Source organism: Manduca sexta, chromosome 12 (assembly GCF_014839805.1).
Source record: "Manduca sexta isolate Smith_Timp_Sample1 chromosome 12, JHU_Msex_v1.0, whole genome shotgun sequence".
Lineage (NCBI taxonomy): Eukaryota > Metazoa > Arthropoda > Insecta > Lepidoptera > Sphingidae > Manduca > Manduca sexta.
This window is the reverse complement of record NC_051126.1, coordinates 9357113-9376808: the sequence shown is the minus strand read 5'-3', so window position 1 is coordinate 9376808 and position 19696 is coordinate 9357113. Positions and strand designations below refer to the sequence as shown.

Below are 19696 nucleotides of genomic sequence, written 5' to 3'. Positions count from 1 at the left end.
TAGGACATACAAGAGGGGGTACATTTGTCCGGGACATGACGTCAAAATGTAAGAGTAGCTCAAAATTATATATTGTACTACTTCAAATTTTATGTCGCGGCAGTCGCGTTACTTATTCTTCGTTTCTGGTAAACTGTAGGACGAGGACAGTGAGGTAGAGAACCGCATGCTACAAATTACAATAGGACGTTATTTTACAATAAACGTTACATTACTGCGTTTCGAGTCGCGAGCGAGAGGGAAATATTTTGAGAGTTAACATTACAAAATACTGTAAGATACGCATTGAAGCGCCGAGCCTCACTACGCCTCGCCTCATTTGAAGTAGGACGTTGTACCGGCTCAATGCTAAAAAGAGGCTACTCTTACAAACTCTTTTTTATGTCATGTCCTACTCAACTCTAGCTGACAACAGGCGTCCGCGGTAATGAGTTATATTTTTTTTTCCCTATGTAGTGAGAAGCCAAAGGTTTCTAGCCCATACAGCTTCGTCATTAGTCCATCATAAACATATTCCTCTTTTTCGGGTAAAAACCATTTCCGTTAAACTGCAGCTGAAAAGTGTAAGGCGCCGTGAGTAAAAACTAGTATGTCATAAATGGTTTTTATTTTATTCTTTGTCTTCCGTCACGTCATTTTTAATAAACGACTCAACGAAAGATCGGCGCTGGCTTCACTTTTAGTTAGTTTCTCTGTCTACGCTTGCAGCATATTGCTAAGTTCTTGCCTTTTTTGTGACATGTGTTTAGGTTTTCTTGTCTGTTTCGCTTGTTTTAATGTTTGTTATGTTTATGTAACTTGTATTTGTTGCAAAATAAATTTCTTTTCTTTCTTTCAAATCCAGCAGTAAATATTAATTCCTGAAATATAATGTATAATATGTGTAGAATGACTATATTATATCGAAATTCGAATTAAATTATTATATGCATTGGTAGAGGCGGCGTTACCTACTGTGCAGGGTGTGCGCTGCACACGGGCGCAGTGTGTTAGAGAGGCGCCAGACACGATACCTTCAAAAAGACATGCGTCGCTCGCGACACTGGCGCTCTCAAACAACCTGCGCCCGTGCTAAGGCCGGCGAGCGGCTACTTTATTTTACACAATAACTTTTGATTATTATAAAATTTATTAAAGATTACACTGTCTCTTAGGGTGCGCCAAGGAATTTCTTGCACTCGGGCTGCACATGAGCTCGAGCCGCCTCTGGGCATTGATACAATAAATAAAGAGTAGGTACCCTGTGTTTCAATACCTATACATCCAGATAATTATAGCCCATTGAGAGGGAGGCAAAGGGTAAAACGCTGCTGCAAGTTAGCGATGACCGAATGTAACATACATTGCATCATTGATTGCAACTAATACAGGAATTTATTACGGTGCCCTCCCCGTTACATTAGAGTTCCAAACGGAGTACCTAACGCTCCTAAGATCAACCTAAGATGCTCTCTTCAGTGAAACGGCTACTTACTTATTTACTAAAAAATGATATAATTAATTTTACAATAAAATGCCACTATAATTGTTGATTCTGTCCATCTGCTAAAGTACACTAGGTTTTTTTGTGAGGTAGGATAACTGATGAAATTGCATTTAAATAGCATGGGAAATAAAAAGTATGGTATGTACTCAATCGCCATATTTATATTTTATAATAGTGAGGTACAGAAAGAAATTGGATCACGATAGATAATAAAAAAATAGTGAGGAGAATACAACTAAAATAAACATAGATAATTACTATTCTACATTGGTGTACAATATTTGAGTATATATTCACATACAATAATTTCAATAGTAACTGATACCCCCAGATAAGTATCTATCTGCCCCGGAGGGCGTTACGTAAGTATATAAGTATATATATATAATATAATGCAAACTAAGGAGCCAAATAAAAAATGTAATTTATAAAAACAAGCATTTATTTACTTGAATAAACCAATAAACAATAAAATTACATCGTAATCTCGAGTAATTGCATTTTCTCCTGCTTCTAAGAACTTTTTCACAGTTCTTAACCACAGTCGCATTCTAGAGGACTGAATACTGGCGACATTGAGCTTCATAAAATCAGTACTCACCAAAAGACCACTTACGGGCGGTAACGTACTATGCGCTTAAAACTGATACTTCTGTTCACTTACGTCTATATTATACGCTTTACTAAATTATAATTCGTTTATAACTTTCAGTTTTCCGACCCTAATATAGTAATAATATTGTGTTTACGATAAATCAAGGAATGTCATAAAATCTCATTGCTTATGTGCATAATATAATATTAGGAAATGCGCGTGCTGACTTGTAACTTGCATGTAATCTAATTTAGTTCAGTACCTACAACAGGAGAGTCTTGACATTCTCGGTGAACTGTTAAGACTCGGCTGTTACTGAATGTGTATCTTTGTACACGCTTGCGAATAATGAGTGTCGGTAGTTTTTACGAGGCGGCTTCGGGCTTACATCCGCTGCCGGCTGCGACTTTTTATTCCAGTGACTCATTGTTAATTTTTTGAGTGTTATGAGAGCTCTCAATATGGGAAAATTTTCACATTCAATAAATAGTTTATCTCTATATCAGTCAACTTGTTGAAGCAAAAGTCAGTGTTACAAAATATCGCAGTGGCGCGGCTTTTTCTGTTTGTTTTAGAAGCATCTAGCCAAGTCTAATTACTAGTGTAATTTAGTCTTAAATTAATATTATCACAGTGGTAACAATGGGCGTCGTGACTCGTGAACGTCTCTGACACTCATTAGTATTTAATTCTATCAATAATGTGCAACATTTGTAAAAACAATAATTAATTATTATTATCTAATGATGAAATATCGTTGCCCACATTGATATGAAATTAGACAAGTACATTACCAAACCTCGTTATAAATTACATAGTAACAAAAATACCCGTATTTACAAATCTAGAGTAAGATATATCAGTTACGTTGTTAAAAATCATTTGGTGCAGCTCCTTATACATTGAACAGAGCGGTATAATCGATAGGAATAAAACAAGGACGATCACGGGACTTCAATCGAAAACGTTATTTCATGTATAATGGCATAGATTACTGCGAGTATTAGCCGCAAAGTAATAATCATGATGAGGTTATATGAACTATAACATATACTTAAATAGCAGTGGAATCTTTGATCGTATTGACGTTGGGAGTAAAGGCCATGACCTGAGGGTAAGATGCAGTAGATGTCAGCGGAGTGTCAGCAGATCACACGTGTGGACATTTTATTGCGCTTTTATACCTCATTTATCTACATTGTAGAAATTACAATTTAATGTGCCAATTTGTTGATTCTGTAGTAGAAAATATATTAATTTGTTACCAATATTTTTTTTAGTCTATAATACATCGGTTTTATCTGTTTCTTTACCACTAACGATTATTTGAAATTTAAAATTATATTGTTAATGAGTTTTGTTTATTGGTAAGACTTCTAAACAACTTTCACATGATTGAGTGTGACCGACAAAAATCATTTATACTGACACACGATTAACCGCTTACTACATTCTACCTATGCAGTTCCGTGGGTGAGTTGGGGAAGTCCATACATAAATTTTAAAAGAAATTAAATTTCTCGCAAATAAAAATATACCTGTCCCATCCTCAAAAGTCCCTTGAACCATTTCTGGCATGTAGTAAAAGTTTCCTGGCAAGAAAATGTAAAGCGATAAATTACATTTTTCATTTCAATCGCTGATTACGAGAGGGCTTAAGACGATAAAAAAAAATTGTTTGCATACAACCTCAGGCACCACAACCTAGACGTTGCCTATGCTATAAAATGCAATATTTGCAATATAATTATTTCTATCTAATAGGCTGTTTCAGTGAGTAACCTCGTGGATGGCCGCGTTTGTTCGTAGCCGCCGGGCCGTCTGAAAAACACATGAGTAAATAATTACATTGTAAATAGGTCATTTATTATACATGCGCAATAATATTAAAAATATTTGTTATTAAAGACAATATTAGTGTGTTAACCGTGTTAATTGGAAACAAATGTTTTCAAACTATGAAATCACTGGTCAGAATTTTTTTCAATTAACATATAAGTATTATAAAGAATTGCTACTATATGCAGAAAGCTATTGGGTATTTGGACTACTAAAATTTTCTTGGATAAAGAATTCAAGTTACGCTGGTTACCGGCAAATAACACTGTGGTCTAACGATAGGTAAATTTGACCCATAATGTTCCGAAGAAACCATTTTTAATATCTATAAAATATATCATTCTGTTAATCTCAAATACTATAAGGTTATCGGATACACACGTGAAACACGTGCACATTACCCAACAGCTTTTAGATAGATAATAAGATTTCCAATTTTACAGTTGATGCAATAGCAATTTGTATCCTTCAAACATCTGAATTATGTAAGAACTATATAGATACAAAGCCAATACCTTGGCATGTATGTACCTAAAATGCCAAAAAAATCTATAAACTTATATACGAATAGATAATTTACCATAATTAGATTATACAACTATAAATTCTCTACACAATAGTTTAAAAAAACATACTTACGTAGTTACGGCACTAAGCGTGTGTGGAGTGTGTGGAGTCATGGCGCAGGCGCATTGTGGAGCAACTCGGGGTGCGTGAGCAGCGCTGAGAAATACTGCTCGGTGAGGCGCGTGAGGTACTGGCGCGACGGCGCACGCGCCGGCCACCAGCCCTCCAGGAACCCGATGTGTCCGCCGCGCGCCGTCACCGCCAGCGCCACGAACTGCGCCCGCTCCGCCTCGCGCATCGGAATAGCTACCACACAACTTAGTCAGCCCTCTCATGGGTTTTCACCAAACAAAAATAGGAGAAAGAACGCTAATCTTGCTCTTTTCTCCATGAGTACAGTATTAGAACCAATGATGAACTTACCGTCAAGAGGCTGGAAAGGATCATCACCGGCACAGAGACACAGCAGCGGAACCCGCACATCCTCCAGTTTGTCCCGCAGCGTCGCTGCGCGATAATACGCTTCTACTGAGTCGAAACCAAAATGATGCGCCGTAAACGCCTCATCGAACTGACGCACGGTTTTCGCGCGTTCGACGCGTCTCCAATCACACGACAATCCGCGCACCGGCGCGTGCGAACGTATCGTGTTGCGCATGTCGCGCGCTAACAAATACGATAATAACGCGTTGAACGGCAGACGGTTCATGTAGTCAGTACCTGCAAAGTAACAAATTTTATTATTATAGATGTAAGCTATCAGCCATACGACAGTCTGTAATTTTGTTAAGGTAGAGATACAAATAGGAATAATGTTTATTCGTATAGTAGGTACAATTGTATCTATGAATAAGCAAGGTGGAACGGTGAATAACCACTATATACCAATAAACGACCTAATGTATGCTAATCATGGATATTTCTGCCTTTAAAATTTCGTCATATTAAATTTTAAAGGCCGAAATATCCATGATTATTAATTATTTTTACGTTTTTCTTTCAACTGCGAGAACTAATCACTAACTAGACGTGAATTTAAATTCTTTACTTGCAATTCTTGTTTAGTTACCCAGATTAAATATGAAACAAAATGTATGAAAATGGACCTTGAGGTATCGCCTTAAGCAAAATGTTCATCCGGTTGAGCTAAATAATAGGTAAATGTTGAACCCTTAATGACGTCAAGCGGCGAGGAGACTACAAGCGCGGCGTGCACGAGCGCGCGCTCGCCCTGCGCCGCCAGGTAGTGTCCGAGGATGAGCCCGCCGAGCGACACGCCGGCGGCGAGCAGCGGCGCGTCCCCGCAGCGCGCCCGTACCGCGCGCGCCACCTCCGCCAGGTCGTCGTGGCTCACCGCGCAGTACAGCCGCGGCGTCTGTGTCACACCACGCTCATCACCATCGCGTCAACTGCAGACACTAACAATGTACTCGACACTTGACACATGACTGCAGAATGCACGCCATTACACTGGGTGACATTTGCCAAGGCCCTAGGCGCACAGATCAGTATGTCTTGGTTATACATTCACATTGAAGCCTGTAACAGTTTGCTAACTATTCCCTTCCTTCACCCCTCCGCCCATCATAAAGAACGCTCCTTTTTTTATTGCCTTAGTAGGCAAACGAGCAAGATAGTAAGCAGCATCCACCGCCCATGGACTAAAGCAATGCCAGAAGCATAGCCAACCCAAGAAACGTCATTAAATAGCGGACCGAGATCCGCGCCCGAGGACCCATGCCGAGGGATGGGTGAGGCTATTGCCACATCGGACACAAATTCCAAACTTCGAGCTGATACTAGTAAAAAGAAACCCAATATCAGTTTGCCCACTTCCAACCTCTCCCACCACGACTACACCATCGAGGCAGTAAATTATTTCAAGATAAACGAAAAAAATGTCATCAATATTTACTGTAAGCGGTAGTCCCCCAAGGCCGCGGTTGTTGAACACGACGCAGCGCGTTTTAAGCTTCTGCGCCGCGGTGGCTATGCAACGCACATAGTCAGAGTGCACGCTACCGGTGAGCCCGGGCAACACCAACAAAACGGCGCGCGGCTCCGCCACCTCGGGCTCTATCCAATCCAGCGCCACCTGCCCGCCGTCCGACAACACCAGCACCTCCCTGCAACCACGCCAGCTCCGTAACCATGCATCTTGATTAACTAAGGACCTCATCATTGTATAATTGTATTAGAATTTGAAGTATTAAGTATGAAGTCCTAATGTTAAGCTCTCTCAAGATCCTTCCATAAATGACAATCCTGAGTTTTAGTGAATCACTAACCGGTACCCCTTTGAAGTTTATCAAAAACACGCTTTAATTAAATAAATTTCTTCGAATTAAAAACACTTATTAGCAAGACCTCTGTAATAATTTTGAATTGCAAATATACGCACCGTCGATAGAGTGCTGTTGGCGATAACCAAGATCGCAAGATAGAACCGATGACTGTTTGTAGACGTGATTCGACACACCATGGCGTCGGCCAATAGCATTCTCCAAGAAGGGGCACATTATTTTGCAGAAATTCGCGAAACTCTGCCTTACCGCATACCAATATCGGTTTCTGCAATATAACGACATATTATTTGTAATCAAAAAAATACGAAACCATCACTTGTGTATATGTATACTTTATTATTACAATTTCATACGTGATCGTACGATAAATGTGTACACCCGGATAGCGACCATCATACACAAGATGTTCAAACTGCCATAGTCAATGAAACAGAAAAAAGTAATATGCCATCGCAAATATCAAATAATGCGATGGTAAACGTGTGCCTGTAAACATTGAACAACGAGTATAAATGAGTCTACGACCCCATTGCGATATGGAACCCCAACTTCCTGAGTTCACTATAATTTGAAATTAGTTGCTTCAAAATTTCAAAATGATTGAGACTTATTGAAATAGCTTCTGTTAGCGCTTGTGCTAGGCTCGCCTAAAGGCCCATTCCTGAGCTAAAAATACTAATATCTAGCACATATATAATGTAACCGGCCTATATAATAAGAGTATGCATTTCATAATTAGAGCAGTGCCTAGACAGGTTTGCAGATATGCGCGTTCAAAGAAACAAAACCTCGGCTTTATAGAACCTATTAGGTACCTTAAGCATCGATATTATATTAGTCTTCAGCGAATGGTACGAAATTTGAGCAATTCAATTGAGATTAAAGGAAAATAGACGAGTTTAACTCTATTTGACGACGGTAACGAGTTTGTGGTTAATCAAGCAGATGGCGAGTCCCACAGTGGGGGGAGTGCGATTAAGGCACGCCTTGGAGGAAATAACAACTTGTTTATATGGATTATTAATTATATTTATATTGCTCGTTTAAATAAAAAAAAAACAGGTGTGGTAAGTCGTCTCTTCATTAGGCGGTAACTATGTTACCTAGAGTCTAATGTATTATTTACACATATATCGTCATTTTTCTTATTTTTTATCTGAACAAATGTTTAGAACAAAATATATGGAACATGCGAGAAATGGGTAATATGGTTGCGAGGCTTAGATGAAGGCTTAGGTTCTATTCCCGACTAGCATCCTGAGCGAGTATACTCGAATGCCATCGCATACTTCTATTATGTATTAAGTAATTATTAGAAATATTATCCTTTTCTTAACTACTATGTTCCTGGGCTACTATTAAAATGTTACCTATTAAGTATAAGTAATAAAGTTAAGTGAACATCCTCACAAATTCGTGAACGTTGTATGTATTTGCATATACATCATAATGGTAGCCTTTTCCATATGTGTAAATCAAATAAATTGATATAATATGATGATCAAGAAAATCGTTTACCTCTTCCCTCTTTACTTCCTTAGAGGTTGAATTAAAGATACGAAGTAATATGTATTTATCTTTTATTGACAGGAATAAAACTTTGCAGACATTCCTTTGATAATTTAATTTTATCCAGAAAATATGCATAAATTTACTTTTGCTCTAAGGAGGCAGCTTCAAGAAAAGACAACTTTCTCCCCTTTTCTCTTAAGGGATCTCTAAAAATCAAAATCCTAGCTTTTCTATCACCAAACAATCCTTAGTCATATAATAAATCAGAGTCTTCATAAATAAATGTTAGTGTTACAAATCGATAATTTTGAGGTCAGCAGATAATATAATAATCAGGTTAAATGTATCATGATCAGAGCACGAGTTACAAGACTTTCATTAATAACAATACAATCAGGGGAGACTGTAAACTGTAGCGACTCGACGCGAATCATACACGCGCGTCTCGGCCGAACTGACTAGTACAAAGGTCGTAATATCGCGTCATCGATCCACGACATGTAAGACTCGCGAGTCCCGGCTCTGATTTTATGTAAACCATTTCATTACCAAAACTATTTTATAATGTCTTACATTTGACAGTATTTGCGGACTTATGATCTACGACTACCGTCCATTTTTTTTAAGTCAAATGCATAATGAATACATCAATATAAGCTAATTTTAACATTTAATTTTACGTAAGATATTTGTGCATATCACGAAATGCAAAAAGTGTCTGGATTAGTATTTAAAAATCGTACGTAACGAATGGACACAGATGGTAAAGAAAAGATAAAAATTAGGACTAATGCACATATGTACTTTACACTAAAAATATATTAAGTACTAAGCTGTTAATTTTTACATAGGAACGCCGCATAGTAATATAATAAATAATTATGAGAGTACTGGACAAATGCGACTATCTTTCAATATTTTTTTATTCTATTTAAAAAAAAATTACATATTGTTTGAATTTCCTGAACCATAATAATTAATCAACTATGCATTATTGTATTCAATTAACGAAAAAAATATATCACAGATTTTATAATTTGCAATAAATGTTAAAGCAGGCTTTTATAATATTAGTAAAAAAAATATATTCAATGTCACCGCACCGCACCGGTCTATACTATAAAGGTAATTATAGTAAAATAGCGTAATTATTAAAGTTACCTTCACAACTTCCACTATATAATATGTTATATAAAGGATGAACAACGAGAAGCCTACGAGTAGCTCCTTTTTTTCCTCCAGTATATACATAAACGGGCTTGACATGATAAAAATACGGAACAAATACAGAAAAAATCTCAACAATTGCACAGGAGCTATACTTCCCGGCTTCTAGAGAAGACTACTACTCTATTATATCGCTACATCGCTATTCGCTACTCGCTACGCTCATGGTGGAGGGTAGAGACTGAAGGTTGAATTATCGATATTTTACTATCGATAAAAATATTGTAATAATTGTATGCAGTGCAAGGATCAGTTTTATGAAGAAAAATGTGATTATACGACACGGAAATAAACATATTGCTGTAATGAATAATTTCTTATAAGCACTTAGGCTTTAAATCTTTGTCTATCCAGGCCATTTTGACTACAATAGAAACAGAATTGGGAATTGTATAATATTTCAAATCTAAATTTGTAATTACGTCCGCACTCGACGAAAAAAAAATTACATATATACAGCTTTTTCTTTATATATTTGCCCTTCATCTCAGCATATACTTTTTGTAATGAAAATATGACTGTATGACTTCGTCCTTAGCTTCGCCGCAAAAAAGAATTTAAAAAAAAAACATTAATTGTCAAAATTACTTTGAGGTTATTTGCCTCGTATTGTGGTTTGTGACACATGTGTAGCGTTTTCATAAATAAACCATGGAAATCGTAAACGAAATTTTAGACAGAGAACAGAAAAAAGCTGAAAAATATAAACCAATAATTGTTGATAAACATTTAGAAGTAGAATTTGATATTGGCACTTTATTAGCCTATGATTCTAATGACTTAGATACGAAATTATTGAAGTAAGTAATTATTTTTATGTCTTTTATGGTCTAGGGATGATTTATAGATAGATCGCAATATAATAATGCAATCGTTTTTTGTATCCATTACCCATGTGTGGCAATAAATGTATCAACAGAAATTATATCCCAAACGTTATCATTCCAGTTCCAACACTGATGAATACTTACAATCACTTGCACGAGACAACACACAGTTACTTCTGAACAAAGTATGGGAACTGCCTACTGAGAGGATCGAAGAGGCGATAGTAGTGCGCCTTCCACCACCCACTACGGTACTTCCGCGAGCCAAGCCCGTGCCCAAACCGCGACCTCTCACTAAATGGGAAGAGTTTGCCAAAGCAAAGGGCATTAATAAGAAAAAGAAAGATAAACTCCAGTGGGATGAACAGTTGCAAAAATGGGTTCCTCTGTTTGGGTAAGCAAAACTGATTAATAATATTTATGGTTCCATCTACTTTATTTCTAATCTTTTATTTCAATATTTATTCATTTCAAAAGACAATTTTAAATCAGAATTTGATGTTTTAATTTTTTTATTTGAATACAATGTATTTACGAAAATGTTTATCTCTTAAGTCATTTGAATGTTCTACAATTGTATAGGATTTTTAAGTGGTGTTATTTGTTTTTAGGGTTGCATATCCAAAAAGGAACTCTTATAGAATCACTTTGTTGTCTGTCTATCTACCAAAACCCTATTTCTTAGGAAATTTAAAAAAAATACTAAATACATAGGACTATAGTATAGTATAGTCTCTTGTATGTCTATGCTACCAAAGATATGGCCATTTATTTCCATTTTTTTTTTCACATATTTTCAATTTCACAAGGCAATCAAAACCTATAGGGTACTTTCTGTTGCCATAAAATCATAATTTGACAAGAAATAATGTCTTACAATACATGTGAAGGAAAAAACTAAAAACAAATATTGCAATAAAATTTACTATTATAAACTTATTACTTATGGTTGGTGCAATAAACATGTATAGGTATTGAATGGCAATGTTAAGCTTGTTAAATTTGAACTGATATACCTTACATACAAGTTTGTGAAGAACCCTTTGTGCCTTAGTCCTGAATTACACCAGTCCAATTTTATTTAAACTTGTTTTTATTAGTCTACCCAGTTTATACTGATATACTGCAGTTCATTGAGCATTCTAAAGAAATAAAGGTGATATTGCAATAACTATTTTTAAAGTGTGGCAGATAACTACAGGTTTCAGCTATATTATATCATTACCTAATAATTAACTTATAATGTAATGTTTAAGAAAAAATGGTGCAAAAATTCATTTAAACATTTATTTTTAGATTTAAGAAAGCAGCTGCAGAAAAAGAAAAGAATTGGCTCATAGAAGTGCCTCAAAATGTAGACCCTATGACAGATATGTATGAGAAGAAAGCAAGTGAGAAATCAGAGAAGGTGGCGAAGAATGAGCTACAGAGGCTGAAGAACATAGCCAGGGCTAGAAAGGTCAAAATCCCCAGAGTCGGTCTTCCTGTCACTTCTGATAAAGCCTCTGCAAATCAGGTCAGTTATTATTAAGGTGTACATATTATTATTAGAGGTTTTTCATGCAAACTAATGTTATAGATTTATCCTAATTTAAGTGAAATGTTGTCTAGTATATTATTAACTATTCCAGCTTGCAACTGCAGCTACAGTAGCTAAAGCATCTACAGCATCACTTGGCAAATTTCAAGATAAATTACCTAAAGAGAAAGAAGCTCGAGGCAAAGGTGTCCATGAACTTATACCAGGCAAAGAGCGTAAACGTAAAGCTCCAATACCTACCCCACAAGCAGAAAAAGAACACAATCTCAATGTGTTGGACAATATTCTCAACAAAAGACCCAAAATTGATATGGACAAAGCTGTTGCTAGACACATAAATACTGAGCAAATTCAGTGAGTAGTACCCATGATATTATTTCAAGTGTAATCTAACTAATTTTACTTACTATCATATTATAAATGTGAATGTTTGTGAAAATGTTTGAATGATTTTTAGAAGGAAACATATTAAAGACATGACAGATTTCAATAAATTTTTGCATACAGCTTGACCATGTCCTGTACTAACATAATATAAGCTACTTTTCGCCATGGTACCTTGCTGTTGTAGCAAATATTTGAATTTTTACATAGATGGTGTTATTTTTGCACTGAGGGTGCTATAGATCAGTAATCATTTAGGGGTATTGTAACACGATTTTTTTTTGTACATCGACAAAGCCACAAGTAGCTTCCAATTTATTATAAATGTGCAAGATTGTGAAGACATTTAGAAAATAGACATAAACTGCAATAGTACTTGTTGAATAGTAAAATGATCTGAGGCCAGGGGGATTATGATAATATCAATTCACATGCAGGACACATCCTATGACTTTAGAGGATAATAGTAAAAGCTCTGTTACAAGGTGAAGTTTTTTTTTTAAGTTAGTGAAACTATTCTAGGCGTTTTTATAAGGTTTATTTTTATATGTTTATTAAATATTACTATGCTCACATAAACATTTTTTATGCAGGCGATCAGAAGAAAAGAAAGCCATGAAACCTAAAATGCGAAAAGGCAAGGGGAAAGGTAACACAACTAACTTCTCAGCGAAAAAACCTAAAGCAGGCAAAGGTCAAAGGGCACCAAGCAAGAAGTCCACTGGACGGAAGAGGAGATGAAGTACTGTAAGACATAAAAAATAAAAGGTTACTTCAATATTGTTTTTATATTTATACCCCTTTATTTTATTATTAGTTTAATAGGATAGTAACAGGTCACAGAAAAATAGCACACAACATTTGTTTTGGTTACCAATTAGTGATTGTGATTTAAGTTGAAATGTAACTATAGTAATCAGTAAAATGGTAATCTAAATAATAAACCATATTTTTTCCAATATTTATTTCTTTCAATGTCATGGTCTAGCTTTTTAATATAATTTAAAATAGAACATCTTTAAGATTATTCCACCTCTAATCATCATCTACTTCAATAATTATCAGATTAAATTATATACTAAAAATTACTGATATTTTTCTTATTTTCTATATATATTGTACTACTATGGCGTTTTTTTTAATTGTAGTTAACAGTACAAAAAAATTACATTTTATGTTATAAATAAACTGTATTTTTTTATATTACTAGTTTTTAAAGAAAATAAACAAGTCACTGACTCCACGAAGATTGTATCGTTGATTATCAACACCACTATACAAATTAACTACATTTCTAAAGGAAAAGGTAGTATAATCACTAATACTGTATATTAAGAACATCTAAATATTTGGCACTACACAACATTTTTACTATATTTCTATAAAGCTTTGCTGGAAGCATCTACTTTTATATCAACTAACAATTATTGACTCACTCAACTATTGCTATAACTTCTATGATATTTCACTACCAGAGATGTTATAACAATGCATAACTACTTAGAAGTTAGTATTGCTATCATTTGCAGCTATTCACTACCTATCTAAAGTAGGTAAACAATTGTCACAAAATAGGTTTTCTTTTATAATTAATTTACTTAGAATAATAATACTCGAAATTGTTTCACAACCGTTCACTGTAGTCGACTATTGCACATTGTAATATCAATAAATAAAACGTGATTAAAAAAAAATGTTAATTATTCAGAAATTAATTACTAAATGGATTTATATGAAAAGAGGGTATACACTGGGCTACATACATATACTTAGTAACAAACATTTTAACAAATTACATTCCTTTCAGAATAAAATGTATTGTGACAATCTAAATGTTGTCATTCTGACACAAACTATCCAATTTCATCAATAATTTACTTGCAATTAATGGGATCAAAAACTTGTCTTAAAGGTATTGCTATACTTTTAATAAAAAATTTAAAAATATTATTTTTATCATAAATGTCTTTTATTTTACCTAAGTTTAATCAGGAGGTATTTTTAAGTGTTCTGGAAATATACATATTTTAGCCTGCATGCCTTACAAAAGTGAAACATCTGCCTTATAGAGATAGATTAAGTCCTAGACAATCATAATATGGGTTACCCATTATCCTAAAATAGTCTACAATACGATACATGCGGGCTAAGCCGCGAGTTAACGCAAGCTTAGAATAAGATCAAAAGTGTGCGAATATAATATCTATCAAACGGCTGTGAAACAGGTATCGCACAATTAGAGATTATGTAATTTTAATTTAAAAATTATATATAGTAAGAAGAATTACGAAATATTTCATATAAGTACATAATTTTATAATACAATCGAAATAAAATATGTATGTCATGCTCAGACTGCCATGAACATAATATTTATCATGCATTTAATGATGTAATATATTATGTAGAACCTAAGTTATATGGTACAGGCACAACAAAAAGATTCATATTTATAATAAGATACACTTATAATAAAAAATAACAATTGTATACTACTATCAATGAGGCATATAGGATACTAAATACATTATAATCTGGATGGAAGGTTCACATTCCTTCCATCCTATAGCTAGAATGCAACCTTACATAAAATAGGAAACACCAACGATAAATTTAGAGAATATCTAACAAAACCTTGTAAAGAGTTTTTGTTCTATCAAATTCGATAGTTTGGCACCTTGTACCGTATCAGTCAATAACGTAAAAATAAAATCTTCACATAATAATGTTACATATTGATTTCATTAAACAATTGTTTATGGCTATCTAAAACCCTGTATATAACACTGAAGTTTCCTTTTCCTGTTTTAAATTGCAATTTATGAAACGGATACACCTAAATTTGTGAATGACATTTTAAGAACTTAATTCATAATTTGTTAGGTACTTATAACCCGACTATTGCGAGGCAAGGAGAACAACGACTTTTTTAAATTAATGGTCAGATACCACTTATATAAGGAGTTACTCTTTTGTCAAAGTATACCTGATTCCTTCACTATGTGGAATATATACCATGTTGAAAAGAAGAAAAAAAGCTTAACCACACACTAAGATTCAGTTTTGTATCATGAGTCGTAGGAAGTTTATGGCACTCTATCCCTTAATAAAAAAAAGCATATCACGATGGCTGCACACTTGGCGTATTCGATCGTTTTCTTTTTGCATTATCGGCTAATGCAACTATTACTTTGTGCATAAAGAATATATAATAATAATAATAATATCAGCCCTGTATTATATACTTGCCCACTGCTGAGCACGGGCCTCCTGTACTACTGAGAGGGATTAGGCCTTAGTCCACCACGCTGGCCTAGTGCGGATTGGTAGACTTCACGCACCTTCGAAATTCCTATAGAGAACTTCTCAGATGTGCAGGTTTCCTCACGATGTTTTCCTTCACCGTTAAAGCGAACGATAAATTCACAAAGAATACACACATGATTTTTTTAGAAAAGTCAGAGGTGTGTGCCCTTGGGATTTGAACCTGCGGACATTCGTCTTGGCAGTCCGTTCCACACCCAACTAGGCTATCGCCGCTTAAAGAATACAAAGTTCATATTGCTTGGTCCAAAAACCGAATATATTTTGACAAATACGCCCAATTTGGTGACAGTATTACACATACTAATTTGAAGAATTTGAAATTTTAAAATTAATTAAAATTTTAGTGTATCAATTTTACTGGCATTATTAAAATAACAACCTACTTACTGAAAAACTTATCTTAAAACATAGCTTAAAATGTCATTCTCAAGTTTTTTTTGGATCGGACCACTTATATGATTGGATACAAAATATTCATACATTGTGTATTTACTTTACAAAACTATATAAACTTAGGAATTAATGGTATGCTTATGCTTAATTGAAGGGCATAGGAGATCAATCAAGGAATAGAATAAATCTTTTAACTTTGAAACAATCACAACAACAACATTTTAAAACTGGTTATAGTAACTACATTAAAAAGACTACAATATCAATACACTATACAAAGACACTATGAAAATTTTAATAAAAACTCACAATAAATATCTAACAGTTTATGTCAAAATATGCTATGTTGCACCTTTATCATGATTGTTGTTATAGTGAGTTTTAAATATAAAAGACATAAAGAAAAATTGTTTAGTTCTTAAGAGAACCTAATTAACAGGTGTATAATGTTACTCAAGCATAATATAATTAATAAAATAAATTGATTTGTAAATTTCAATTCTCGAATGTTTTACCTATCACAGGTCATCATTTTTAAAGTAGCATAATAATGCAGAAAAATATATTGCATGTAAATATAAAACATTATATATTATTATGTGATTGTTGCTTATTTACTTTATTAATATTCAAGAGTGTGGCCACCAAAGCAATCCTTACATACCGTAAACACAGCTGACTGAGCATCATGTTTACCTTTGTAATGGCACACAATGTGCACGAGCTTCAGGTTCTCTCGCGTAAATATCTGGAGGAAATATCTATCCGTTTCTATACCACCCGATTTAGTATATTTATCACACGAAACGCAGTGTATATCACCATTGTACAAACTTGTTAGTGCTTCTAGTATCTTTGGTACAATTGACCGAGACAACTCTACTTTGTGATCTAAGTTCCAAGTTTGGAATATGATCCGCTCTTCGCGACTCCTGTACGGATTGATGATATGTTCTCCTTCATATGTGCAGTTGCGGGCATTCCACGGACCGCCGCATCGAAATTCTCCTTTCTCATCGCAGAGCCGTGAGCTTTGTTCAGCTTTGCGATTAAAATACGTTTCATTATATTTGTTGGTTTCTAGTAACTTGCGAAGCTCCGACAGAAATTGATCGATTAATTTCTTACCACGTACATTTTTTGAGTACACGTAAATATCTGAAGACTGTAGAGCCGACTTTGTCTTGTAATAATATCCACGCATTCGCTCCTTTACGCGTTTCGACATTGACTGCTCCTTTGTTTTTTCACTGCGCTCTAATCCTGAAATTGGAAAACGGAAATAAGATATTTTTATTTTACGACAAACTTTTTCTCTCGGCTCCGCCCTCGTGATTACTTTTTTAGTCAAATCAGATAACAGTCCCGCTATATATTTTCGCGGGATAAAATGGAGCCTATATTTAAAATGAGATGGTCGGACAGTGTGGTCGTATCGCTTACCATCAGGCGAACGGCAAGCTCGTCTCGCCATTTACAGCAATAAATATGAGTCAACACCCTAGAGAGTGAGGTTTACAAGACTTTAGAAAAAAAACTTGTTTTCACCTTCAAACCACCCAGGGTCTTCCGAACGTTCACTGAGTATTGTGTGTGAATCATCAGCTGATGCTATATACCTCTGAAACACCTTGAACTTCTCTTTCATGTTGATACTAAGAAACTGTTTAGCTGCAGCTCCTGTCTCTAGATACTCTTTTTTTGTAGAGCGAATCATATTGTAGTAGTAGTCGAAATCTAAAAATATTTTTTAAAAAGGTCATTAAAATATTATTGCATTTTCTTACCTCTTGTCATTAAATTATTTTTGCACAAAATCTCATTAACAAATCCTTTACTTAATAATTTTATTTTACTTTAAAATAAATAACATATTGCCTGACTGTTGTAACAAACTCTTAATAGTCATCTGACTATATTATCAGTGGAAATATAAATTAAGTTACCCACCAAAATGAAATATGTTGGTAGTCAAATTTGTAGTAGTAGGCTGCCTTAACATTATAGGGCATAATGTCAAACAACTCTGGAATGTGCAAAACTTGAAAACCAAATTTTATATGAATTCATTGAGTTTTTTAAAGGGCAGATTTATAGGACTGTATAACAAGGTACATAAAAAATAATGCTCAACATTACCAAATATTATTTATAGGATAAAATTACACTATTCTTACTCTCAAAGTTTTTAATAGTACACATATTTAATATCTAAACATATAAGTACCACAACAAGTCATTACTGCCATTACTATCTCAAAAATTTATTTGATTCTAAACTGGCCCTTAATTTTTAAGAAGGCTTTATATATTATATATACATGCTACAATAAACCTATTAAATCATATTTGAATGCCTTTAAAACTATGTTATAAAGTCACAAAATATAACAAAAATCATAATGGTATGATATATTTAACTGATTGATTTAATATTGATTCATGATATGTAAGTTATATCATAACTATTCAAAAAAATCAAAACAAGTTAAATGTTTTTTATATTAATTTGCATTAGCACCATGTTATCTTCAAAACTTTACCAGCATGCTTTATATGAAATCTGTCAGTAAATATGCTTTTTTCAAATTTATTCTAATTCATTTTTTGTCTCTCATGAAATGTCCACTCTTGGTAGTAACAATAATTCATCTTTCCACTGAGGATATTATAAAAGATGTGATACTGTTATCCTAGTTTTATACTTAATGGGATTCAACATTTTTATATAAGTCTTTTAATATAACAAAATCATTGTACTTTTCTCATTAGTAATGACCAAGTCCAATTACTCTTATTCTGATTTTGAATTCAAATATAATTTTGACTATAAACTATGAATAAAAACATACCAGTTATCATATTTTCAGATTTTTTAAGCAATATGAAAAGTGTTTGTGGTGGTAATGTACTCAAATATTCATCGTCGTCGACCAGTGTTCCATCCTCCGCTACAAAGAGGCGGCATTCGGCGTAGCTGACATTGAACTAAAACCCAATATACAACCATTTGTAAAACTAGGTCAAGGTACTGCCAATATCGGCCAAGGCTGCAACCCTGACCCATTTAATGAATTTCAAGGATAAACATCATACCTTATGAATGAATATCGCTAGTACAATCAAATATAAAACATGGCATAGGTGTTATTACAACATATTAGCGCCTATTTAATGATATCTGAAATTACTTACTTCTAACTTTTTACGCGACTTTTCAATTAACTCTTTCAAATTTTCTGCGGCCACGCCAATCTTCTTTTCTCGTTGAACATCAGTGACTTTATATCCTTTTTTCATGATTATGAAGAAAATATTCACAGAGTTGATTTACATTAACGAAAACTAATAAAAACAAAGAAAATTCAACAAGCAAATCACAGCACACTTCGAAACCCGAGCGAGTCGTAGATTTTTTTTTTTTAATTTATTTCTGTCCATGGAGCGAGTCGTAGATGAAATACAGTGTTACCAAATTATTTTTGCCAAACCCCCACTAAAACTGGAGATTTCCCTCAAGCCATTAATTTTTTCTAAAAGACGTGACCAAACCACCAGTTTTTGATAAAGCTATTGTATTAGCAACACTAAAATATGCAATTTTATGTTGCTACTTATAAAAACCATTTAACACTTCGATGCATACCAAATAAAATTATAACTCGGAATCTATAAGACCTATAAAAAAATATA

At 34.2% G+C, this 19696-nt stretch overlaps 3 protein-coding genes across 3 annotated transcripts; 1 reads left to right on the top strand and 2 right to left on the bottom strand.

The window, feature by feature from the left end:
- Nucleotides 1-1910: 1910 nt before the first annotated feature.
- On the bottom strand, nucleotides 1911-9693 carry LOC115446469 (phospholipase ABHD3). Its single transcript, XM_030173138.2, has 7 exons — nucleotides 9467-9693; nucleotides 6889-7058; nucleotides 6403-6613; nucleotides 5658-5862; nucleotides 4911-5207; nucleotides 4560-4793; nucleotides 1911-3902 (listed from the first exon to the last, which is right to left on the bottom strand). The coding sequence occupies exons 1-6, from the start codon at nucleotides 9569-9571 to the stop codon at nucleotides 4597-4599; spliced, it is 1185 nt and encodes a 394-aa protein (XP_030028998.1). The 5' UTR covers nucleotides 9572-9693; the 3' UTR covers nucleotides 1911-3902; nucleotides 4560-4596.
- Nucleotides 9694-10100: 407 nt separating this feature from the next.
- LOC115446464 (ribosome biogenesis regulatory protein homolog) lies at nucleotides 10101-13244 on the top strand. Its single transcript, XM_030173131.2, has 5 exons — nucleotides 10101-10332; nucleotides 10481-10753; nucleotides 11656-11875; nucleotides 11991-12253; nucleotides 12877-13244. The coding sequence occupies exons 1-5, from the start codon at nucleotides 10184-10186 to the stop codon at nucleotides 13022-13024; spliced, it is 1053 nt and encodes a 350-aa protein (XP_030028991.1). The 5' UTR covers nucleotides 10101-10183; the 3' UTR covers nucleotides 13025-13244.
- Nucleotides 13245-15844: 2600 nt separating this feature from the next.
- LOC115446462 (DNA fragmentation factor subunit beta) lies at nucleotides 15845-19508 on the bottom strand. Its single transcript, XM_030173130.2, has 4 exons — nucleotides 19199-19508; nucleotides 18856-18991; nucleotides 17552-17740; nucleotides 15845-17266 (listed from the first exon to the last, which is right to left on the bottom strand). The coding sequence occupies exons 1-4, from the start codon at nucleotides 19301-19303 to the stop codon at nucleotides 16626-16628; spliced, it is 1071 nt and encodes a 356-aa protein (XP_030028990.1). The 5' UTR covers nucleotides 19304-19508; the 3' UTR covers nucleotides 15845-16625.
- Between the last annotated feature and the right edge of the window lie 188 nt (nucleotides 19509-19696).